At 41.0% G+C, this 27,334-nt stretch overlaps 1 protein-coding gene across 1 annotated transcript in view; it reads left to right on the forward strand.

The window, feature by feature from the left end:
* Nucleotides 1-1,740: 1,740 nt before the first annotated feature.
* The window catches only part of LOC128694737 (NADH dehydrogenase [ubiquinone] 1 alpha subcomplex assembly factor 3), a 31,157-nt gene continuing 5,563 nt past the window's right edge, over nucleotides 1,741-27,334 (forward strand). The window contains exons 1-4 of the mRNA XM_070081209.1: nucleotides 1,741-1,882; nucleotides 6,742-6,853; nucleotides 16,570-16,714; nucleotides 20,168-20,256. Coding sequence (XP_069937310.1) covers nucleotides 1,839-1,882; nucleotides 6,742-6,853; nucleotides 16,570-16,714; nucleotides 20,168-20,256 — 390 coding nt within the window. The 5' untranslated portion in view covers nucleotides 1,741-1,838. The remainder of the gene's footprint in view (nucleotides 1,883-6,741; nucleotides 6,854-16,569; nucleotides 16,715-20,167; nucleotides 20,257-27,334) is intronic.

The raw sequence follows: 27,334 nt of genomic DNA on the forward strand, positions 1-27,334 counted from the left end.
TCAGTTCCTCAAGCTTCAACATCCGTGCACACGTTGGATGTCTGGGCACCCGGAGGCCTCCAGGTGGGAATAACCAACAGCCCCTCCCAGCAGACAGAGGTGACAGCTGCCGCGCTTTCACCTTTACAAAGGGCCTGGGATCTGCAATCAAATTGGCGTCCACCAGGACGTTGACACGTCCCCAGGGTAGCTCTCCCTCGGGCTGCTAGCGGAGTCGCTAACCTCTTGGACCTCTTGGGAGGGTCGATGGTGCTCCTGAAACAGCAGATCCTGGCACAACCTGCTGCTGTTTGCAATGGCTGTCTGGCTGTCCTGCCGAGGAGGGACAGGCACCTAGCACCATCTGTTGTTGGGGCATTGGATACATTCTCTAGAATGCCTGTTAATTGCTCATTGCTCTGTAATTTGTTCATGATTGTAACACCATGTATGGACGTGTTTATGATTCATTACCTTTGTAACGTGTCATAATTGTGACCAGCTCTACCTGGAGCTCATTACCTTTGTAACTTGGTCATGATTGTGACCAGATCTGGTTCATTACCTTTGTAACTTGCTCAGTTATCATAACTTCGGAGTCCAGCCCCTGGACCCGTTATGTACCTCTAATCTTTTGACTACCACCCACAGGATGGGTATGGGGGTGCATAATAAAGATATTAAACTAACTCTTGATTCACCGGTGCTCTTCCGGCCATGGTGTTTTCCAGATGGTGACCCGGCCTTGACTCCCTGTCTTGGGAGTGTCTTGAGACTTGTCTCCCGGTGTGAAGATGACTCACTCTTCTCTGAGCATTGTTGACAATTTTTCCCCATTTTCTTCCCGGGACGTTTGTCCTCATCATACACTCATTGAGAAATAGGCAGTTTGGGAGACACACAGATGATGATCAAACTAAATGCAAATTATGTGATCAGGCATATGGTCACTTGTCCTAAGGTGGCCCGGTGGCCTGGTAGCTAAAGCTCCCGCTTCACACACGGAGGGCCCGGGTTCGATTCCCGGCGGGTGGAAACATTTCGACACGTTTCCTTACACCTGTTGTCCTGTTCACCTAGCAGCAAATAGGTACCTGGGTGTTAGTCGACTGGTGTGGGTCGCATCCTGGGGGACAAGATTAAGGACCCCAATGGAAATAAGTTAGACAGTCCTCGATGACGCACTGACTTTCTTGGGTTATCCTGGGTGGCTAACCCTCCGGGGTTAAAAATCCGAACGAAATCTTATCTTATCTCTTGTCTTGAACACTATGTGCTTATTGAGGAATACAGAGACAGATAGTATAATAACCCATGTGACATGTCAAGATATTAATGAAAATGTGATACCAGAGATACTAAACAAATTTCCTAAATTTGCTTGTAACTGATTTATTTATTTATTTATTTATTACAATTTGAGCACACATACAGAGGTAGATATGTAAATATAGATCCATACGTTCACCTCTTAATCCTTTTGGGGCCTAGTTCCTAGGCCTTTTGTGTATCCATATGCTCTTGCGCTACCGTCCACAGGATGGATATGGGGTGCACAATAAACTAGCCACTTCGGGGGCAAAATCTAATCTTCAAGCATTAGGATTAATTTGCCCGAAATGCACCGCATGCTAGTGGTTTTATTTTGTGCCCAATCGAAATAAGTCACTGTCCGACTTTTATGGGTTATCATAGGTTCTCTACACGTATGCTGCTATGTATGATAATCTATGTAACTGTATTTGTGTATACCTGAATAAACTTATTTAATATTTAGCACTCAATATTTAGCACTCCTATGAGGAGAGAGTAAATAAGGTGTAAGTGTTAGTGGCCCTAAGTGACCCCAACAACACACGATGCTGCGCCGAGTCTTGGTAAACTCCAGACACCTTACTCAGAGGTATATTAATAATAATAATATTTTTTTTCATCTAGTACATACAGACCTAGCAGACATAAGTGACATACTGTATAGAAAGCCCGTTGTTATGCGGAACATTTCGGGCAACTTAGGTTAAGCTTGTCCCCCAGGATGCGACCCACACCAATCGGCTATCAATCAATCAAGTTTATTCTCTATAAAGATTACAATGCGGGGTTTACATATTATAGGATATTGTGTGGTTTACATGTTATAACGTACTAATTACAGAGAGGGCCACTATCACACCTAACATGACTAGGCATTTCGGGCAGACTAAGATTAATTCAAAACTATATATTGGTACAGATTATGGAGCATGTTGGTATTAAGGCTAAGCAACTGCATTACAGTTCGTAAATTTAGCAATGTGAATGGTTTTATCTTGGTACGATACATAGTTTCTATTGAAGCTCCTATATTGGAGTATCACAGGCAAACTTATGACTAGTTTAAGATTCATTAGATAATAGTTTTATCATGTATATCAGTGTTTATAGTCAATTGGGTGAGTGTAAGTGTGAATTGTGGGGAATCACAGATATCGAGGGGAGGTCTAGGTTGTTTTTTTATGTGTGTATATAGGTAGAATAGGTAGTTTTCATGTAGTTAGCTGCCGGTAGGGTGTGTCTGGGAGATAAAATGTTTTCTAACGGTAGTTTTGGAAGTGATGATTGTGTCTGCAGTTCTAATTTTCAGGTAGGGTGTTCCAGATTTTAGGTCCTTTTATGTACATTAAATTTTTGTATAGGTTTAACCGGACAAGGGGAATGTCATACAGATTTTTGTGACTGGTGTTACGCCTGTGGGTCCTGTCACACCTATCAAGGAAGTGTTTTAGGTCAGGGTTAATATTGGAGTTTAAGGTTCTGTAAATGTAGGTTGCACAGTAGTAAGTGTGGATCTTTTGTACAGTAAGTTTAGATCTATGAAGAGTGAGGGGAGGGGTGTTGCCTGGGATTATTTATTATTATTATTAAAATAAAAAAAGAAGCGCTAAGCCATTGCCTGGGATTAGACTGTGTGATTCTTACTGCGGCTTTTTTGTCGGGTTATCATTGGCTTTAGGTGTGTTGCTGCAGTTGATCCCCAAGCACAAATAGCATAGGTGAGGTAGGGATAGATGAGTGAATAGTATAGTGTGAGAAGGGCTGATTGTGGCATATAGTTACATATCTTGGAGAGGATCCCAACCATTTTGGATACTTTTTTGATTTGTTGGATGTGGGTGCTGAAATTCAGGTTGCTGTCGAGGTGCAGGCCTAGGAATTTGCCCTCATTATGTTTGGCAATAAGAGTGTTGTCGATCTTAATGTTAAGTTGTGCAACACCTGCTCTGTTACCAAACATAATATAGAAGGTTTTGTCAGTGTTAAGTGTAAGTTTATTGGCTGTCATCCAAGTAGATATTTTTAGTAGCTCCTTGTTGACAATGGTGTTGAGTGTGGCAAGATTTGGGCACATTTCCCTGCACCTAAGTAGATACCTGGGTGTTAGTTGACTGGTATGGGTTGCATCCTGCAGAACAAGACTGTAGGATCCCAATTTATTTATTTATTTATTTATTTATTTATTTATAATTTGAGCACACTTACAGAGGTACAAAAAAAAAAAAAAAAAAAAAAAAAAAAATAAAAAAAAAAAAAAAAAAAAAAAAAGACCTCAATGATGCACTGACTTCCTTGATTATTATTATTATTATAATCAAAACTAACTGCTAAACCCACTGACTTTGAGTTATCCTGGGTAGCTAACCCTGTGGGTTAAAAATCCGAACAAATCTTATCTGTAAAATAACATTGATTATAAACTTGTTTATATATATATATATATATATATTGATGGACATGTATTAAATATTTTTACAGTGTGGGGCTATCCTACACTTTGGAACATCCATAATGACTATATGTAATATTCCATTATCTTAGGTTAAATTCTAGATAGTTTACTATATGTATGTAAAACAATTGTAAATGTTTTACGTTATGTACATTATTATAGGCAGACAGTGGTGACATATTATGATATTAACTTAGATAACCCAACTAAGGCAAATATTCCTGGGACAAAAGCCCTTCAACATTACACTCTTATGACTAAATATCCATAACATAGGAAAAGCACTTATCTTTTGTGAAAATTGTTATTTATTGACACCCACAATAATAATAATAATAATAATAATAATAATCATAAACATAACCTGTGGAGCAGCGACGTGGTGGGTGGCCACATACTCATAACCACCACTGAGTCACATGCACCCAGACCACTCCACTATTTTTTGTTACTTAGCCTAACCATACCTAACAATGTGGAATCATAAATAATGACAAAGAAGAATGAAAAAATAGTGGGTGTGTGTGGATCAATGTTGGTGGTGGCGAGGCTACGACCATGCCACCCACTTCTACCATGTTGCTGTTTGTTGCAACATTATTATTAGTGTTGTTATTATGGCTGATACATAACAATTTCCACAACACACAAATGTTTTTCCTCTATTATGGATATGGATATGGATATTTTGTGGTAAGTGTGCAATGCTGACAGGGTTCTGTCCTAAGAATATTATTAGTAATACCTGTGGCATGCTAAGAGCATGTTACATTTTATTCAGTATATGTTACACTCCCATATAGGCTGCCTCCCAACCAGCGAACCTGATAAAGATTTAACGATAAATGGTACCCATTGTTAAATCAGTACCTTGGTTCATTGACCAAGATTTAAATAATATATGTAGTGCAAATAATATAATCAATTAAGCATTAAACTGGAAAAAGTCAAAGCATAAATAAAAACTTACTATTTTTACAGACTGATGTTTTACATTTATACAATTCTGTAGCGATGTACATTATTATAGTCATAAACCTCCTTGCCAACAGCCCCACCTTTGACGCAGACTCCCTCTGTGGCTTTGTCAATGACTGCTTTATTACACCAACTTTGATTATATTTTCCACTTAAACCTCTCCACTACCCTTACTGACTCTTCCTCTTACATATTTCTCACCCTTGTTTGTCTCTAAGCTTCACAGGATGTACTCATTTTGTGCTGTATGACCCTTGTGGGTCATACAGCACATTCTGCCCTGCTAACCTGTATGACCATTGTGGGTTTAGTGCTAGAGTGCAATAATAATAATAATAATAATAATACAGTAATAATAATACTAATACAGTAATAATAATAATAATACAGTAATAATAATAATAATAATACAGTAATAATAATAATAATAATAATAAGAAGAAAGGAGGAACACTGCAGCAGGTCTGTTGGCTCATACCAGGCAGGTCCTTCACAATCCATCCCACTAACAAAATATTTGCCCAACCCAATTTTCAGTTCTACCCAAGCAATAAGCTTTGATAATTCTATTAACTCGCGTGCAAGTCCCACTCATATCCAACCCCTCTCATTCATGTATTTATCCAACCTAAACTTGAAACTACCCAAGGTTTTAGCCTCAATAACCCTGCTAGGCAAACTGTTCCACTCATCAACTACCCTATTTCCAAACCAATACTTTCCTATATCCTGTCTAAATCTAAACTTGTCTAACTTGAATCCATTATTGCGGGTTCTCTCTTGGAGAGATATTCTCAAGGCCTTACTAATATCCCCGTTATTAATGCCCATCTTCCACTTATAAACTTCAATCATGTCTCCCCTCATTCTTTGTCTAACAAGTGAATGTAATTTAAGGGTCTTCAATCTTTCTTCATACGGAAGATTTCTAATGCTATGTATTAATTTAGTCATTCTACACTGAATGTTTTCTAACGAATTTATGTCCATTCTGTAATATGGAGACCAGTACTGAGCTGTGTAATCTAAGTGAGGCCTTACTAATGATGTATAAAGCTGTAATATAACTGCTGAACTTCTTTTGATTACACTTCATATGAATCCCAGTAATCTGTTTGCCTTATTATGTATGCTTAGGCATTGCTGTCTTGGTTTAAAGTTACTGCTTACCATAACCGCCAAGTCTTTTTTGCATTCTGTATGGCTTAATTCTGTATTATTTAACTTATAAGTGCTAGGGTTATGGACACTCCCAAGCTTCAGAACCTTGCATATATCTACATTGAACTGCACCTGCCACTTTTCTGACTAGGTACTGAGTTTGTCTAAAGCCTCCTGAAGTTCCCTGATATCTATGTTTGAATCAGTTATCCTACCTAACTTTGTGTCATCGGTGAATTTGCTCATTTCACTAATAATTCCCTCATCAAGATCATTGATATATATTATAAACAACAACGGGCCTAAGACTGATCCCTGTGGAATGCCACTTGTTACAGATCCCCACTCGGATTTAACCCCATTTATGCACACTCTCTGCTTCCTGTCTGAGCCATGACTGAATCCACGAGAGCAGTTTTCCCCCAATGCCATGAGCTGCCACTTTCTTTAACAGTCATTGGTGTGGTACTATATCAAAAGCCTTACTAAAATCTAAATAAACAATATCAAATTCTTTGTGATCAACAGTGGTGGCTAATGATGAAGATGTTAACTCAGATAAATCAACAAAAGCAAATATAATCTTTTACTATTGTAACAAAATTGAGGGCGAGTTGATGATGGTGAAGTGTTACTGATCCAGAAATTGGAGCTACTGTCTCCTTGGATCAAACCTGGGTGCCTACCATTTACTAGGCATTATGACATCTACAGGTTTAACATATCCCCTGAATATAATAATACATAATAGTAACAATAATAATCCTCTCCTAAGTTTTCTAGTGTTTTTGTATAATTCTATTCTAATTGTACAGTATAGTACTATTTGTTATATGACATCAAACTGTATTTTCAGGTCTAGGATTTCTAAACAATGTTCACGCTCATACGATGCAGATGATCGAACTACAGTGAAAGTGCTCAATCAGGAGACAGATGCTGGGCTTATGATTGACTGCTATAGCCAGGTCAGCTATTAGGGTTCTGCATCAACTAAGTGAGTAGTGTTAGGTAAAGTGTCAGTCTCAACCTTAGAGGATTGAGCCTCCACTACTCCCTGTGCTGAATGACTCGCACAGGTCCAGCGCTTCACATAAATGTAATAATGATAATAATCTACATCATTATGGGAACTCCGACTGGATAAGACAGATAAGGATGTTTACCGGCTTCTTTGCCTCTGGTTATGGACTTTGTCAAGATAAATCCACCATATTGATGGCTTGCTTATCCCCATGTGTCCCTATTGAAAAGTTCCAATGGATGCCCATGATTATAACTATGTAGAAGCAGTGGCGTTGTAAAGGGGGGTGCAGGCCGCCCCGGGTGACACCATTTAGGGCAGTGGTATTCATTGCGCGGCTCGTGAGCCGCCAATAACAAGATATATTATTATTATTATAATAAAAAAGAAGCGCTAAGCCACAAGGGCTATACAGCGTTGCAGGGTAGGGAAGGAAGCGAGGGTATTGGGCGGCAGAAGGGAGGAGGGATGATCAGTAGGTTACAGAAAACAGCGGGACAGGGGATAGTACGGGGGTAGAGGGTAGCAAGAGATTGAGGTAGAAAGGGCTGAAGGTATCATCAGAGTTTGGGAAGTCAGTCAGTTGTTGTCAAAAAGTCAATGAGAGAGTCCAGATGAGAGGTGGGTCCATCAGCGAGAAGGGAAGGTAAAGAGAGAGCAGTGGAGCGAAGACGACGTTGGAGGTACATTCTGCGTGCTCGTTGATAAAGTGGGCAGTCTAATAGAATGTGGCTAACCGATAATGGAACCTGACAATTCTCACAGAGAGGAGCAGGGCGCCTCTCCATGAGATAGCCATGAGTAAGATGAGTATGGCCAATGCGAAGACGGGAGAGAGTAGTCTCCCAACCTCGACACTGGTGACAAGAAGACGGCCAGTAACCTATACTCGGTTTAATAGATTGAAGTTTGTTACCGAGCAGAGTAGACCAACGTTGTTGCCAACGGGTGTGAAGGTGGGTAGCTATTGCAGCAAAATAGTCCGTAAATGGAACACCTCTATATGAAACTGGTAGGTCATGTACTGCTGACCGCGCAGCAGTGTCTGCCTGTTCATTGCCCTGTACGTCAACATGACCAGGGACCCAACAAAAAACAATATCTTTATGCTTGGTAGAGATGCGGCGTAGCCAAAGTTGGATACGGAGGACTAAGGGGTGAGGTGTATCAAATTTCTGTATAGCCTGTAAAGCACTAAGGGAGTCTGAGACAACCACAAATGATGACACAGGCATAGATGCAATACGGATAAGTGCTGCAAGAATGGCATACAATTCAGCAGTAAAGATACTAGCCGAAGATAGTAAATGCCCTCGTACGACGCTGTCCGGAAACACTGCTGCGAATCCTACGCCGTCAGAAGACTTAGAGCCATCTGTGTACACTGCAATGGCATGAGAATGAGAGTGGAAGTGGTCAAGAAAAAGAGAGCGGGAAGCTACCGTAGACAGTTGGGCTTTCGAGCAAGGGAGTGAGAAAGAACAGACTCGAACAGCTGGAACTTCCCAGGGGGGTAGGGAAAAGTGAGATGCTACATGAACATAGAAAGGTGGTAATTGAAGAGAAGACAAGAGCGAATGTAGGCGAAGAGAGAAGGGACGGAGCAAACAGGGGCGGCGAACAAATAAAGAATGTCTACTAATATCGGTGACCATTCTATAAATGGAAGGATTGCGGAGATCATGAGAGCGTACATAGTAGCGAAGGCAATGGGCATCACGGCGATCGGATAAGGATGGAACGTTCGCTTCTGCATAGAGGCTCTCAACAGGGGAAGAGCGAAAAGCACCAAGGCATAAACGTAATCCTTGGTGATGAATGGGGTTAAGGCTAGAGAGAGTAGCAGGAGAGGCCGCTGAATAGATCTGGTCACCATAATCAAGTTTCGATAAAATGAGGGCGGAATGTAGGCGAAGGAGAGTTCGACGATCAGCTCCCCATGAAAGATGAGCAAGGGTTTTAAGAAGGTTCAGCCGGCTGTGACAAGTTGCCTTCAGAGAGGTAATGTGAGGTTTCCAGGATAACCTACGGTCAAAGAGGAGGCCTAGAAACCTGACTGTATCACGTTCAGGGATACGGGAGCCATAGAGGTACAAAGGATGATCGGAGATGACAGAGCGTCTAGTGAAAGTAATTTGGTGAGTTTTGGTACTGGAAAATTTAAACCCATGTGTGGTGGCCCAATTGGAAACACGGTCGACCGCATGTTGGAGAGAAACTGTAATGAGGTGACAGTCAGCGCCTGCACATGCAATAGCGAAGTCATCAACATAGAGTGATGACCAAATATTGGATGGAAGACTAGAGGCCAAATCATTTATAGCAAGGAGAAAAAGTGTTGTGCTCAGAACACATCCCTGGGGGACACCTTCAGCTTGGATAAAGTCCGGGGAGAGCACATTATTAACCCGAACACGGAAATGTCTGTCAGTTAAAAAGTTCTTAAGGAAGGATGGTAGATTGCCTCGAAGGCCTAAGGAGTGGGCTTGGGCCAAAATATTATACCTCCAAGTTGTGTCATATGCCTTCTCAAGGTCAAAAAATATGGCAATAACTGAGTGGTTATTCGCAAAGGCATTACGAACATATGTATCCAAGCGTAGTAAGGGGTCTATGGTAGAACGGCCCTTACGAAAGCCATATTGACGAGTGGAGAGACTGTTGTGTGTCTCTAAATACCACACTAAACGTCTATTTACCAGGCGTTCCATCACTTTGCAAACTGCACTGGTAAGAGCAATGGGACGATAGTGGGAGGCTTCATGTCCCGTAGTACCCGGTTTGCGGAAAGGGAGAACAATGGCAGATTTCCACAGCTGTGGAAGAACTCCCTGTGACCAAATAAGATTGAAAAGGCGTAATAGGACTGCAAGGGCTGACTGATGTAAATGTTGTAGCATACGAATATGAATGTCGTCGGGCCCAGCTGCCGATGATCGGCAAGCTGAGAGTGTTGCCTCCAGTTCCTGAAGTGTAAAAGGCACATTATACTGTTCTTCTCTGAGAGAAGAAAAGTCCAAGGGTGCTAACTCTCTGGCAGACTTTGAGGAAAGAAACGAGGGGCATAGATGGAGCCCCTGAGAAATACGGACCAGATGATTGCCAATTTCATTGGCAACATCTAGTGGGTTTGCTATATCAACACCGGCAACCCGCAGAACAGGAGCCGGGTCAGGAGAATATTTACCACTCAGTTTTCGTACTTTTTTCCAGACTGCACTCATAGAGGAAGCAGAGGTGATGGTGGAGACATAATCTCGCCAGCAAGTGCGTTTAGCGTCACGGATGACACGGCGAGCGATCGCACGCTTCTGCTTAAAATCAAGAAGTCTCTCCGTGGTTCTATTGTACCGGTACCTGCCCCACGCAGCGCGTTTCAAACGTACTGCACGAGCACAAGCAGGAGACCACCAAGGCACGCATTTCTGAGAATGCCTGCCCGAAGTTTGGGGTATAGAATGAGAAGCTGCGGTTAAAACGGAGGACGAGAAGAGGTGTAAAAGCTCATCAATGGAGGACGAAGAAGGAACCTCACTAAAAACAGTTAGTTGTGAGTAAAGGTTCCAATTTGCCTGATCAAATTGCCAGCGTGGGTTACGAAGAGGTGGTGAATATGAAGGGGAAGTAAGAATGATTGGGAAATGATCGCTGTCATGTAAATCCGGGAGAACAGACCAGGTGAAGTCTAATGCGGCGGAGGAAGAGCAGACTGAGAGATCGATGCAAGAGAGAGTATGAGTCCGAGGATCAAAATGGGTGTGAGTACCTGTATTTAAAACATGGAGGGGGTGGGTAGCAAGAAAAGCCTCTAACTGAATGCCACGGGAATCACAGTGAGACCCCCCCCAGAGGAAATGATGGGCATTAAAATCGCCAAGTAACAGAAGTGGTGGCGGTAATGACGAAACAAGAAAGGCAATATCTGGGATAGATAATGCCCGAGAAGGAGAGAGATACAAAGAACAGAGTGTATACCACCTATGCAAGTGGATACGGGCTGCTGTGTAATGCAGCGAAGTACGAACAAATAGCTGATGGTACGGAATATCAGTGCGTAGAAGAAGGGCACTTTCATTAAAGGTCCCATCAGGAAAAGGATCTGAAGAATACAATAAATTATAGCCTGAGATAGGATAGATAACGGCAGAGTGTAATTTTGGTTCCTGTAAGCAAACACCAACAGGGGAAAACTGGGAGAGCAACATCTGAAGCTCACCCCGATTACCCCTGAGGCCGCGAATATTCCACTGTAAATAGGCCATGATTGGCAACGATAAAGATACCTGAAATCCGCAGGTAAGGGTACCTACGGACTAGAGGGGTTAGAAAAGTCCACATGCGGTGGCAAAGGAAAACGTTCAAGTAGCGAAGGAACGGTGCGTTGTGAAGAAAGGAGTTGCGCAGATGGAGAAGAGGAAAGAGAAGGAACAGAGGGTGGATCAGTGTCCATTGATGGTTTGGTCTCTGCAATATATTCAGAGATTGCTTCAAGTGTTTCGGAGTTCAGAGACGTCGTATGGGAGACAATATTGGAGATGGAAGGAGGAGGAGTTTGAGTAAAGATCGGAGCTGTAATGGACTGTACCAAGGTAGGGGGGGGCGAAAGGGTGGAGGGAACTGGAGAAGTGTGGGAGGGGACAGAAGAGGCAGAAACCTGGGAGGTGGCAGAAGAGGAAGAAACTTGGGAGGGGACAGGGGAGGAAGGCACAGTACGAGGAGGAGGATGAACCTCCACACTTGTAACAGAGCCAGTGAAAGGGGAAGACCCAGGTACAGAGACCGGGAAGGTAAAATGTGGAGGTGGATGAAGGGAAGGAGGGGTTAAAGGAGATTTTTTGGACTTCTGAGAAGTAGAGGGACGATTGGGAGGAGGTGTCGTACGAGGTCTTGTCGATACCGGGGTTTGTGAGGGAGGACACGAAGAAGTGAGGACAGACTGAGGAGTTGAAGTAGGGACGTCTGAGCCCAGGACAGCAAAAGAATTAGATACAGGAGTGACTATGGGACTGGCAACCGCAGAGGAGGCTGCAGAAGATGTGACCCCAGAAGTGGGGGGACGCTTTGAAACACGAGAATAAGAAACACGGGGCAGTCTCCCTTGGAGGCGGAGATGAGAAACCGCCATAGCATAAAGGAGACCTTCTGCCTCTTTGAGGCAACGAATTTCCCGCTCATTTAAGCAGACTTGGCAATGGCGAGAGTACGAAGGGTGAGCCTCATGACAATTGAGGCAAGAGGGAGTTCAACTGGAAGACGTATTAGAATGGTCATCGGCACCACAGACTGGGCATTCGGCTATAGATCTGCAATATTTTGCTGGGTGGCCAAATCGCCAGCAATTCCTACACTGTTGCGGTGTAGGGATCACCTTCCGAACTTGTAACCGATGTCCTGCTACATAAACAGAGGATGGGAGTTCACGGCTGTCAAAAGTTAAACGAGCCACATTGCAAGGGTATCGTCTTCGCCCGCGGGCAGGAAGAACATAAGTGTCTACCTTGAGAATTGGGAGATCTTGGAGTTCCAGCTGTTCGAGAATGTCAGTGCCACATGTCTGGAAATTCTGTTGGACTATGGTATGGGGCAGAATAACAGTACCACTACAAGAATTGAGGGAATGATGTTTTTCGATAGTGATAGGAATAGTATCGATATGTGAAAGAAGAGAAAGATCATGAGCTTGGGTAGAATTCTGGACTGTGATGATGCGCGTACCACTCTTAAGAGCATGAAAGGAAATATCTCTACCAACGTGGCGTAGGAGCGCTTTGCCAATACAGTGGTCCCTCGAAGCTACCATGGCTCCAAAGAAAGCTCCTAGTGCCAAGCCTGTGGTAAAGAAGGTGAGAAATATGATTGAATTTAAGAAAACCATCATTGAACAATATGAAAGTGGTACAAGTGTGGCCGAACTGTCCAGGATGTATAAGAAACCCTACACAACCTTATGTTCCATAGTGGCCAAGAAAAATGAAATAAAGGATGCTGTTGTTGCAAAGGGAGTAACTATGCTGACAAAAATGAGATCACCAGTACTCGAAGAGGTTGAGAAGTTATTATTGGTGTGGATAAATGAGAAACAATTAGCAGGAGATACTCTTATGACTTCGATTATTTGTGAAAAGGCTAGGCAGTTGCATGAAGATTTGGTAAAGAAATTGCCTGCAAATAGTGGTGATGTGAGTGAATTTAAGGCCAGCAAAGGCTGGTTTGAGAGATTTAAGAACCATACTGGCATACACAGTGTGGTAAGGCATGGTGAGGCTGCCAGTTCGGACCACAAGGCGGCTGAAAAATATGTGCATGAATTCCAGGAGTACATAGAGGCTGAAGGACTGAAACCTGAACAAGTGTTCAATTGTGACGAAACAGGCCTCTTTTGGAAGAAAATGCCAAAGAGGACCTTCATTACACAAGAGGAAAAGGCAATGCCAGGACACAAGCCTATGAAAGACAGGCTGACGCTAATGTTCTGTGCTAATGCTAGTGGGGATTTCAAAGTGAAGCCATTACTAGTGTACCATTCTGAAAATCCCAGAGTGTTCAGGAAAAACAATGTTATGAAGAGTAAATTGTGTGTGTTTTGGAAATCTAATAGTAAGGCATGGGTCACGAGGGAAATTTTCGTTGAGTGGTTCAATGAAGTGTTTGGCCCTAGTGTGAAGGAGTATCTCCTGGAAAAGAAATTGGATCTCAAGTGCCTGCTAGTAATGGACAATGCACCTGCTCATCCTCCAAACTTGGATGACCTAATTTTCGAGGAGTTTGGGTTCATCACAGTAAAGTTCTTGCCCCCGAATACCACTCCTCTCCTCCAACCCATGGACCAGCAGGTTATTGCAAACTTTAAAAAACTCTACACAAAAGCAATGTTTCACAGGTGCTTGACTGTGACCACAGACACTCACTTGACCCTAAGGGAATTTTGGAGAGAACACTTCAGCATCCTCCACTGCATAACTCTTATAGGTATGGCTTGGGAGGGAGTGACTACCAGGACTTTGAACTCTGCCTGGAGAAAATTGTGGCCAGATTGTGTCGACAAGAGGGATTTTGAAGAATTTGGGACTGACCCTAATGAGCCTATGTCTGTTGTAAAATCAATTGTGGCACTGGGGAGTTCCATGGGGTTGGATGTGAGTTTGGAGGATGTGGAAGAATTGGTGGAAGACCACAATGAAGAGCTCACCACTGAGGAGCTGCAAGAGCTTCAGCAGGAAGAGCAACACATCGCAGCTCAGAATCTTGCTGCAGAGGAGGAGGAAGAGAGATGGAAGAAGGTGCCTTCTTCAGAAATTAAAGAGATTTTTACTATGTGGGGTAAGATGGAAAGCTTTATGGAGAAACATCACCCTAACAAGGTTGTTGCAAGCCAGGTTGGCAACATGTACAGTGACAAAGTCTTGGGCCATTTTAGGGAAGTGTTAAAGAGACGCCAGAAACAGAGCTCTCTCCACAGTTATTTTGCGAGACAGGACTCCAGTGACTCTCAAGGTGGTCCTAGTGGCATTAAGAAACAGAGAAGAGAAGCAACCCCAGAAAAGCAAATGGTACCTGAGGTGTTGATGGAAGGGGATTCCCCTTCCAAACTATAAACAATCCACTCTCTCTCCTCCTCCAGTCTCCCATACACTAAGAAGAATCTCCAATAAAGGTAAGTGTTATGCTGTTAATGTTTCATTCATCATTTCCCATTGTATTGTTTATGTACTACATGTATATTTCATGTAAAAAATTTTTTTGTTTTAATACTTTTGGGTGTCAGGAACGGATTAATTGTATTTACATTATTTCTTATGGGGAAAATTGATTCGTAAATCGTAAATTTTGTTTATAGTAACGGCTCCAGGAACGGATTAATTACGAACGAGGGACCACTGTACTATGGTCGGAAAGATAGGCAGTAGACGAAGTCGGTCTTAATGTAAAGAATTTAGTCCATTGTGTGGTCTGAAATTGAGTGTGGAGAGGGAGTACTTGACGTGTCGGTCTTTTCCGAGTAGAAAGGGAAGGTAACGAAGTAACATCATTAGGAGATTGTCGTTGATGTTTAGAAGTGGGACCAGAGTCGGTCCGACGTGGGATGGGCCTGCGATTCGAAAATCGCCGCACCCTAGTAGAGGGAGAAGTGGGAAGCATAGTGAAAGGAGAGCGGAGGTCAGACAAATTGAAAGAGTCAGTGGAAGCCCCAGTGCCTGAAACGGGTGAGGAAACAGCACCAGCAAGAGGTACAGGGGCCTTAGGAATGTCCGAAGAGTGGCCAAAAGACGAGGCGAGGTCAGAACGGGGTGCAGTAACAATAAGGGGCCCGGGGGTAGCGGGGTCATGGATCGGGTACTCCATGGTTAGGTTACTTCTTTCTTTTTGTTTTTAAGAAAAAAAAAAGAAAGAAGAAAAGAAAATAAAAATAAAAAAGAATAAAAAAAGGGGGGACCAGGGAGAGATAGTTCCTGGGAGGAATGAAAGGGCCAGAAATCTCCCTCCGCGCCCAAGAGGACCTCAGAACCACAAGTAGCGCAGTTGCAGCATGGAACCCGTGCCATACCCTACCCTTCATGCTAGTAAACCAGCAATCCGGGATAGCAACCTCACATCTGCCGAGCTACCTCGGTGGACAAACGAGAGGACGGCCAGATATCCACCACAAAGCACACCTCCTTCGACCACCACCCCCGGAATCCGAAAGGTGGCATCCAGAGATACACCCGTCACCTGAAAGACACCCAAAGCCACCCTCCGGGATACCGGAGAGGGTTCGGGACATCCCCAGGCAATCCAGATTCCACGGCAAAGTATGCCACCGCCAAGAACCTCAACGGAATGGGATGGACCCTGGTACCCTTTACCCTCCCTAGGAACTAGTGCGCCTGTGGGGAAAATCCCAAAGGCCAAAAAGAGGAAAGGTAAAAGGGAGGGGCGGGGAAGAGGAGGAAGAAAGGAAAAAGGGGAGGATAGGGAGGATGGAATAGGGAAGGGGGGATTCACCAAGGGGGGGCACAATCTATGTAATTAGGTTCGGTCTGAGGAAGGAGACCGAACAGGTCTAATTTCTCAGACCAAGAGCCTCTTCACCATGCCAAGGAGCCCCCCTTGAAGATGAATAAATGTAGGATCTGTTGCCTGTACTCAAAGTGGTATTTGAGTTTGTTTCCTCAATATTACTACGATTATTTATTTTATTGTTAATAAAGTTGAGAAGTATTCTCCTGTTCGGTTTATTACCTTAAGCGTTCTCATTGCTAAACATTAGTCATTGGGCATGCAGTAGTGACGTAACTGAAGTTTACTCCCCCCATCCCCTGCCCTTGGATTTCATACGGGTGATACCAAAGATTCCACCCCCGGTGACACCAACCCTAGCGACGCCACTGTGTAGAAATGACTATCTGGTCATCAATTTATTAGCAGTTGTAAATTTTTTGGGTAAAAATCCAGCATAAATTATCTAGATAGTTCTCAAGATATTCATAGATAGTAAAAGAAACTACTGCATATAGACAGGAAGACAAGTTAAAATATTTCACAGGCTATTTGCTTGTTATGGATTATAGAGTTCAACAGTATTACATCAAACAATTAAACAATTTTACATCACTGTGAATACATGAATACCATAGATATAGCACAACTTCATGCCTAAAGGCATATTATTTATTTCAGGTTGGGTTCAGTCTCAACAATGGCATGTCTCTGATTGGCCCCATTGCCATCTTCCCCAAGACTGTGCTAAGCTGGTGTGTCACAAATTCACACGATATAAATGAAGATTCGCTTTCTCTTTTTTATTTACTAGAACCAAAAATAGGTAAGCTATATTATACACTTCCAGCATTTCTATGAATGAGGCATGTATTCTTGAAGAAAGTATGAATGTGAAAACAAAATATGACAAATACAAAAGAATGTGAATTTTAAATTAAATAAAAGACTGATAACAATAACAATTTTATTTTAGCATGATACATGTTTGTAGAAAGGAGTGTAACAATTTGGTGAACATGCCAAAAGCCCCTGTATATGCAGAGCATTTTGGGCAAGCTTAAGACTAACTGAAGATTAATAAGGCAATAACAGTGCTGTAATTGTACATATGGTCATTAGGTGAGTTACAGTGAATACAAGAAAATTGAATATTCAACTAGTTCATGCTATATGGCTTTAATAATACACAGATAACCCGCACATAGAAGAGAGGAACTTACGATGACGTTTCGGTCCGACTTGGACCATTTACAAAGTCACACTAACAAAAAGGAGAGGAGGGAGTACAGTTATATAGGCCAGCAGACATTGATGGGAGCAAGAGAGGTAGTCATGGAGTCAGTCAAATACTAAGAAAGAGGAGCACTACAAGGGAGCTAGGGGCCCACAGAGGGTAGGAGCAAGAACACAGAGAGGGGGAAAAAATAATAATAAAGGAGAAATATCCAAGGTAGAAAAAAGAAAACCCAAAGGAAAAAGAGGGAGAAGGGGAAAAAAGAATCAGGTTAAGTCACAGGTTTTCTGAAGTTTGGAGCATTTTACAATGTACAGTGGACCCTCCCTTTTTGTCAATCTCTGTTATCGGTCATACGAAACATTTCGTAATAATCCATTGTTTTTGGCACTTGTTTATTGTGTGTGACTGCTAAATAATCCACCATGGACCCAAAGAAAGCTCCTAGTGCCAGTCCTTTGGTAAAGAAAGTGAGGAACACTGTAGAATTGAAGAAAGAAATCATAGAAAAATATGATAGTGGCGTACATGTTCCCGACCTCGCCAGGATGTACGGGAAGGTGCCATCAACCATCAGTTCCATTGTGGCGAAGAAAAGAGAAATCAAGGAAGCTGATGTTGTGAAAGGGGTAAATGTGATAATAAAACAGAGATCACAAGCAGTTGAACAAGTGGAGAAGTTGTTGTTGTGGATCAACGAGAAACAATTAGTGGGAGATAGTATTGTGCAGTCGACAATTTGCAAAATGGCAAGGCAGTTGCACGATCATCTCATAAAGAAAACGCCTGGAACGAGTGCTGACGTTAGTGAATTTAACCCTTTCAGGGTCAAGAGGCCAAATTTCAAAGTGTGTACTAGGGTCCAAGAATTTTCAAAAAATAATTTTGTTATTTTTTCTTATGAATTGGTAGAGAATCTTTTTCTGAAAGTAATAAAACAAAAAGTACGAAATTTGATGGAAAATTGACGAAATTATGCTCTTGCGAATTTTGATGCGTCAGCGATATTTACGCATTGGCGATTTTGCCAACTTTGACTCCCATTTTAGGCCAATTATGTTATTCCAGTCGACCAAATTCTTAGCTATTTCACTAGTATTACTTCTATTGTATTGATTGAGCACAAGAAATCGCCAAGTCAACTGTTTCAACTACAAAATAAAGTGATCGGAAATTGGTAATTTGGCCAATTTAATGCAAAGTCCAGAATATTCCAATTTCAAAATAGGGCCCAGAATAAACAATGCAGACATTCCTGGCACTAAATTAGCATTTCCTCTGTTCATTAGTTATGTTTTCAGACTTTACAAATGAGTTCCATTTTGATTTTTTTATTCACATAATGAATTTTTATTCAAACCAAAAAATAGATTTACTATTATGCAATACAGTGGACCCTCAGCTAACGATGGCATCAACTTACGTTAAACCAGCATACGATACATTTTAACGCAAAAATTTTGCCTCAGCTAATGCTAAAAACCTCGCCCTACACAATTCGTTCGAGATGCGTCCACGTGTGGCCTGAGCACGCCTCAGTTGTCCCATGGGTGCCAGTGTTTACAAGCCAGCCAGTGCGGTCGCATCCACGCATACAATCGGAACATTTCATATTATCACAGTGTTTTTAGTGATTGTACCTGCAAAATAAGTCACCATGGCCCCCAAGAAAGCTTCTAGTGCCAACCCTGCAGGAAAAAGGGTGAGAAATACTATGGATATGAAGAAAGAGATTAAGGAAATGTGTGTAAAGTGGCTTGAAGTGCAAACCTTTATGGATGAAAATCACCCTCACACAGCTATTGCAAGCCGTGCTGGTGACTATTACAATGACAATGCTGTGAACCACTTTAGACAAATCATAAAGGAACGGGAGGTACAGGCCTCTATGGACAGATATGTTGCGCGACAGAGGTCCAGTGACTCTCAAGCTGGTCCTAGTGGCATTAAAAGAAGAAGGGAATTAACCCCAGAAAAGGACTTGATACCTCAAGTCCTAATGGAAGGGGATTCCTCTTCTAAACATTAACAACTTCCACACTCTCCCCTCCTCCCATCCCATCAATCATCACCAGATCTTCAATAAAGGTAAGTGTCAACTAAATAAATACTGAATAATTGTATCTCATAAATTGTATCTCATATATGTATCTCATTATTGTATCCCATAAATGTCAACCTGTGACCCAATCAAACTTTGTTACTATTTAACTTCATTACCTAACAGAATACTCCATTCAACTGATTACACAGCAACACATTAAATGACCATATGACCTGTCTTTGTAATACTCATTTGTACTAAATTGTTATCTGTTTTACAATAATTTTTGCACCACTGAATATATCATTGCTTAGTTAATCTCTAGTTAATTTTAAGCCTGCCCATAAATAAATAAATAAATACTGATTGTACAGCAATGCAAGCAACCATACGACCTGTTTTTGTAATACTCATTTGTGCTTAATTGTTATCTGTTTACAATAATGTTTTACCACTGAATACTTCATTGCTTAGTTAATCTTAAGTTAATTTTAAGCCTGCCTGTAATGCTATGCATTCATGTGGCTTTGGCATACTGCATTTAACTGTATTCTTTTGAACTTCTCTGTATCATGTTCAAATTAGTAAATAAATAAATGGGGTTGGGGGAACACCAAACCTTTAGGGATCATAAAGAGCCTGGGTGAATGGGGGAGAAGCAGGTTTGATACCTGTAAGAAAAGACTAGGTAAAATTCCTTGTTTCATTGAGGGGTTGAGTGACTGTAGACTGGCTAAGGTAAGTTGGGTAAAAGAGGGAGAGCAAGGCTGGAGGATATTGCAAGAGATTGTGGTGAAAAGAATGACTATGGGCTAGAGTTGCAATATATATAAGGTTGGCAGTCTCAAAATCTCTTTAAATATCCTGTTATATTGGGCATTACTGGTAACTTCCAATCACAGGTATGTGACCCTGCTTAACAGGCTATTTTATATTTATCTGCTGTGATACCTCAGCTTTACCATTTTACTTTATGCTGAAGTATATATTTTTTTCAGATATTCTTGTGATTGGCATAGGAGATAAAGGAAGCCACGTGGATACACGAATTATCCGGTTCATGAGGAACAAGGGCATCAATATAGAGGTATTAGATTATATTCATGGATAGGTGCTGAACTGATTAGGATAATATGGTGCCTGGAGAATAGGAAGTAATCAGGTTTGATTCGAGGAAAGGGAAGGCAACTCACTTTCCTTGAATTTAGCCCTTCACCAAATTCAAGGCACGTACTCTCTCCACTAAGTGATTATTATATTTACAGTACACATAAGTGCCAAACTCCTTGGGGTCATAAAGTGCCTGGGGAATGGGAGGCAATCAAGTTTGATCCATGGTAAGGGAGGGTAGTTCCAGTTCTTTGGATCAAGAGCCCTTCATCAGCATCATGGCTTTCTTGCACCCCCTCCCCTCCTTGAAGGAAATCATTTAGATACTGTAGTTCTTTCCCCTAACATGGCACACCCCATAACTGGGCTAGACTAATGTGTTGCCTGGGTTTACATGGGAAAGGGAATTCTTCCTTTAAAAGGGACTCACTGAAGGTGGGCACACACTCCTAGGTGTTTACCTAGTTAACCCTTTGACTGTCGCAACCCCAAATCCTGAGGTGTCTCCAGGTGTCACAAAATATTTGAAAAAAAAAAAAAAAAAAATCTTATCAAATGATAGAGAATCTTTTCCCGATGGTAATGACACCAAGAGTATGAAATTTGATGGAAAGCTTACGGAATTATGCTCTAGCGAAGTAAGCGACCTCGGTGATTTCGCCCACTTTGAGCCCTATTTTCGGATGATTCCATTGTTCCAGTCGACCAAACTCATAGCTATTTCTTTAGAACTCCATTTGCTCTATCAATTGAGTGCAAGAAACTGCCCGTTTACTGATTTAAACTACCCAGTAAAGTGATCAGAAATTGGCAGTTTGGCCAATTTCATTCAAATTAAAAAATATGCCAATTTCAAAATAGGGTCCAGAATGAACAATGCAGACATTCCTGGCTCTAAAATAACATTTTCTTTGTTTATCAGTCACGTCTCCAGGCCCCTCTGATATTACTCTTGCTTTCTATTTTGAATTTTTATTCAAACAAAAAATAGAAGATTTACTGTTACGTAGACTACTGCAGTATTGTAATAATTGTATAAATAATGTCAACCCATTCATGACTGCATATTAGAATGGCTAGTTGGACATTTATTGGACAATGTCGTCATTTGTTTACTCTTGAACATCGGCAAAAATCAAACATTTTCCCTACTTTGAGCTCCATTTCAAGGTCCTTTTCATAGTAAAACCAATCAAAATCACGTTCTATCAAATGTGACTAAGAAAATGAGAATATAACCATAAAATCTATACGAAAATACACCTCAAAGTCGGTGTTTAAATCCAAAAACACATATATATATACGACTGAAACAGTCAAAGGGTTAAGAACTTGGGAACGCTCATTTGATTCAAAATTGTAGGAAGTTCTCTCCATTTGATAAATTTCCTATTTGTAGCATGGAATTGAATTATTGATTGGATCTCTTGATTTTTTTTTTTTTTTAACAAACTGGCCATTTCCTACTGAGGTAGGGGGACCCAAAAAGGAAAAAAAAAAAAACTTTTACCTTCACTCACTCCATCATTATCTTGCCAGAGGCACCCTGATACTACAGTTCAAAGCTACAAATATCCTCATCCCCCTTCAAAGTGCTTGAGCCCCTAGCACTCAGAACTTTCTTTAGCCCTTTCTTTCCAACCCCTTACTCTCCAGATTTATGCACATTCTTGGCTATCCTTTTCTGTTCCATACTCTCTAAATGCCCAGATACCACCTAAGCCTTTTGACCTATACATTTAGTGGCCTCAGACCATCTCCCAATTTTTATGCTATGAATTATTTGCATTATATTTACAATACACATTACTCCCAAATACAACATCTTCACTGCCTCCAGCCTCTTCCTTGCTACAACATTTAAAGCCCTTGCCTCACACCCATATAAAAGTGTTAGCATCACTATATTCTGGTACATTCCCCTTTCTGCCTCCATAGATGAACTTTTTTTTCCTTTTCACAATTGCTTCAATGCACTGCCTACCCTTGTCTTTTTTGGGGGTTCACCTAGTCTTTCATAGACCTATCTACTGACATGTCAACACCTAAGTATTTGAATATATTCACTTCCTCCATACTCCCTCTCTCTCATCTATTAGCCAGTCTTTCATTGCTTATACATTTTATTAGTCTCATTACCTTGCTCTTTTCTATATTAACTTTTAATCTCTTTTGCATAACTTCCCAGATTCCTTCACAACTTCTTTAAAGGATCTACCAAAAAATTATATCAGCAGCAGAGAGCAACCATGACAACTCAGATTCATTATATCTTAATCCTGCACCTCTCCCAACACCCCTCACATTTACTTTTTTTTTTTTTTTTTTACCATCTATAAATATGTATAGTAAACAATCATGGTGACATCATACATCCTTGTCTAAGGCCTGCTTTAACTGGGAAATAGTCCCCTGTTCTTTTACATACCCTAGCCTAAGCCTCACTCTCTGCATAAAAACTCTTTACTGCTTTTAGTAACATACCTATTCCATGCATTTTGCAACATCTGCCACGATACTTTCCTATCATATGCTTTTTCCAAATTCATAACTGCAACAAACAGTTCCTTACCTTTTTCAGAGTATTATTCATTTATATACTTCAAAGTAAACACTTGATCTACGCATCCCCTACCCTTTCTAAATCCTCCTGGTTCCTCTGCAAATTGCAGTCCCATATTTTGTTTTTCTATCCTTTCAATAATCTTCCATACACTTTACCCAGTGTACTCAACAGATTTATTTTCCTATAATTCTTACACACTTATTTTCTTTTACACAAAAACTGCATGTTGTCTGCTAATACGTAGGTACCTTACCTTTCATTCTCATATTTAACCCTTTCACTGTCGAGAGTCTTGTTCACAAACTTGCTCTCAGTGTCGAAAAATATTAAAAAAAAATATATATATTTTTTTCTTACCAAAATCTTGAGAATAATTTTCTGAGTGTTATAAAAGAAAAAAAAATTTATGATTAGTAGTTACCGAGATATAGAGGCGTGAAGTTGACAGAAAGTGAACTGCTTACAGCAACATCGGCGACTGCCTTTCACTCGGTAATATTATTTTTACTTTTATTCTGTTTTTTCTTTTCTAATACGTATTTTATTTTTCAAGTAATTTGTGTGGCCTGTGAGACCAGTATAATGCATAATGTATATACTATATCCACTCGTTGTATGCAATACAATAACTGCACAAATATTATCATTATATTGTTTACAAAACTTGTTTACACAAACCCACACTGCCCTCCTCACCACCCACACTGGAAATAAGTCACTTTGTCTGACTTTTCTGGGTTATCCTAGGTTCTCTACACATGCTGCTATGTATGATAATCTATGTACGTAACTGTATTCATGTATACCTGAATAAACTCATTTACATGCCGCCTTCCCAACCACCTATGCTGTCTTACCCACCCTCACCATCCATGCTGTCTTCCCTTTTCCCTATCTGCATCTGGTATCCTGGGCATTGCTTTCAGTCACAAACTCTTCAAAACCATGAAATTCATTTTCACTGACACTTCCATCTGTGTTAGAACTATCACTTGGGAAGAGAAGAGTCCCAATTCACCGGGGAGTGAGATACTTCTTACCACGAGGCATGGTAATCAAGGACTACTGAAATGGCTTTCTCATAATGCACCACTGGCTCCCCAATTTTTTTTTTTTATACTACACACACTGACCACATGGACCCATTCTCTCACATGTAGGTCTACCAGCTTTCTCCCACTACATTTGAAGCCGCTAGATTTTGGCATAATGCTACGGCACCAACACTGGCTTGCAAGCCATAATATTATGGCACCGACAGTGAAAGGGTTAATAAGGATACTAACCACACAAACTATATCCCCACCTGCTTTTAGCATCTGTCCCAGCTGACTTGCCACCTTTTATTCTACCCACTGCCTCACATACTCCCCCCCCCCACATACATCTGATTCTTCCTTACTTCTATAAGATGTTATTCCTTCCTGCTTAGTTCACAAAATCAATGCCTTCCTTTCATCATCATTTAACAGCTCCTAAAAATACTCTCTCCATCTTTCCAAAACTTCCACCTTGCCATCTAAGATTTTCCCACTTTCATTTTTAACAGCACAGTCCATTTACTCCTAGCTTTCTCTACTTGTTAATCTCCATCCAAAACTCTTATTCTCAGCAAAATTTATGGATATCTCATTGGCTCTTCTTATGCACTCCCTCATCACTCTTAACTTCCCAAACCCTCTTTTTTTTTTTTTTTAGGAAAGGGTGACATGTCGTTTCAGTCTTTATTGGTAGCTACAATGAGAGCAAAAGGTACCTATTAGTGAGTGTAAAGAATAAAGGTGAACTCAAGAGAACACAGGTAATGAGAAGGATGAAGAAGTAGAGATAAGATAAAGATCTTTATCTTTATCTTATCTCTACTTCTTCATCCTTCTTTGTAAAGGTTACAATATGTAATTACAATTTTGTTTTGCTAAGTCCAAAGATAGCCACTATCATGCTGGGGCATTTCGGGCAGATTCGGGTAGATTCAGGAATACTGTGTTAGACTATGCAGCAGAAGCTTGTGGATAGAGGAAGAAGGGTACAGTTGAGAAGAGGAGTGAGGTAAAGAGGGAAAAAAGATATTATTATTATAATAAAAAAGAAGTGCTAAACCACAAGGGCTTTACAGTGCTGCAGAAAAAAAGATAGAGAAAAGTTAGCATATCAAAGTTTTTTACAATATAGAAATCGCTCATGTGCTAACATTTTCTTTGTTACTACCCTCTTTACCCCATCATTCCACCTCCCACCTGTACCCACAAACTTCTGCTGCACACACTAGCACTGCATATTTAAATCTACTCTATATCCCTTCGATCTTCTCATTACCCATGCTCTCGAGCTAACTTTTATCCTTTATATAAACCCACTGGTGCTATTCTTCTTATACTCCATCTACCTTTTACTCTCACTGTAGCTACCAATAAAGCAGACATATATATAAGTCTGACTGCTTTTTAGTGGTAGCTACATTCACATCCAGAAGTCTACCCAACAACCTTTTATTTGCTAATACATAGTCTAGCCAACTGTTGTCATTGCATCCTGTATCATTTCTCATATATTTATCTCCTTTTGAAATAACAGTATTATTATTATTACAATCAAGGGGGAAGCGCTAAACCCGGAGGATTATACAGCGCCTGGGGGGGGGATGTGGAAGAAGTGAGTGTAAAAAGGAAGCCTATATTTGTTTTACATAATGGTAGGATTGCTGGTGTCTCTTTTCTGTCTCATAAACATGCAAGATTTCAGGTACGTCTTGCTACTTCTACTTACACTTAGGTCACACTACACATGCATGTACACGTTTATGTATACACACTCATCTGAGTTTTCTTTGATTTTATCTTAATAGTTCTTGTTCTTATTGCTTTTCCTTTCATATCCATGGGGAAGTGGAATAAGAATCTTTCCTCCGTAAGCCATGCGTGTTGTAAAAGTCAACTAAAATGCCGGGAGCAATGGGCTAGTAACCCCTTTTCCCGTATAACTTACTAAAAAGAAAAAGAAGAAAACCGTCAAAGTGGGATGTTTGAATGTGCGTGGATGTTGTGCAAATGATAAGAAAGAGATGATTGTGGATGTTATGAATGAAAAGAAGCTGGATGTCCTGGCTTTAAGTGAAACAAAGCTGAAGGGGGTAGGAGAGTTTCAGTGGGGAGAAATAAATGGGATTAGGTCAGGGGTTTCAAATAGAGTTAGAGCTAAAGAAGGAGTAGCAATAATGTTGAAGGATAAGTTATGGCAGGAAAAGAGGGAATATAAATGTATAAATTCAAGGATTATGTGGAGTAAAATAAGGGTTGGATGTGAAAAGTGGGTTATAGTAAGTGTTTATGCACCTGGAAAAGAGAGAAGTGTAGAGGAGAGAGAGAGATTTTGGGAAATGTTGAGTGAGTGTGTGGGGAGTTTTGAACCAAGTGAGAGAGTACTTGTGGTTGGGGATCTCAATGCTAAAGTGGGTAAAAATGTTGTGGAGGGAGTAGTAGGTAAATTTGGGGTGCCAGGGGTAAATGAAAATGGGGAGCCTTTAATTGAGCTATGTGTAGAAAGAGGTTTGGTAATAAGTAATACATATTTTATGAAAAAGAGGATAAATAAGTATACAAGGTATGATATAGCATGTAATGAAAGTAGTTTGTTAGATTATGTATTGGTGGATAAAAGGTTGATGGGTAGGCTTCAGGATGTACATGTTTATAGAGGGGCAACTGATATATCGGATCATTATTTAGTTGTAGCTACAGTTAGAGTAAGAGGTAGATGGGACAAAAGGAAAATGGCAACAGCAAGTAAGAGAGAGGTGAAAGTGTATAAACTAAGGGAGGAGGAAGTTAGGGTGAGATATAAGCAACTATTGGCAGAAAGGTGGGCTGGTGCAAGTATGAGTAGTGGAGGGAGAAGGGGGTTGAAGAGGATTGGAATAGTTATAAAAATGCAGTATTAGAGTGTGGTGCAGAAGTTTGTGCCTATAGGAAAGAGGGTGTTGGAGGATAGAGGATTGGTGGAATGATTAGGTAAACGGTGCTATAAAAGAGAAAAAGGCAGCATATGAGAGGTTTTTACAAAGCAGAAGCATTGTAAGAAGAGCAGAGTATATGGAGAGTAAAAGAAAGGTGAAGAGAGTGGTGAGAGAGTGCAAAAGAAGAGCAGATGATAGAGTGGGAGAGGCACTGTCAAGAAATTTTGCTGAAAATAAGAAAAAATCTGGAGTGAGATAAACAAGTTAAGAAAGCCTAGGGAACGAATGGATTTGTCAGTTAAAAACAGAGTAGGGGAGTTAGTAGATGGGGAGCTGGAGGTATTGGGTAGATGGCGGGAATATTTTGAGGAACTTTTAAATGTCGATGAAGGGAGGCGGTAATTTCATGCACTGGTCAGGGAGGTATAACATCTTTTAGGAGTGATGAAGAGCAGGATGTGAGTGTGGGGGAGGTGTATGAGGCATTACATAGAATGAAAAGGGAGTAATGCAGCTGGAACTGATGGGATCATGACA

Source organism: Cherax quadricarinatus, unplaced genomic scaffold, assembly GCF_038502225.1.
Source record: "Cherax quadricarinatus isolate ZL_2023a unplaced genomic scaffold, ASM3850222v1 Contig1978, whole genome shotgun sequence".
NCBI classification, from domain to species: Eukaryota; Metazoa; Arthropoda; class Malacostraca; order Decapoda; family Parastacidae; genus Cherax; species Cherax quadricarinatus.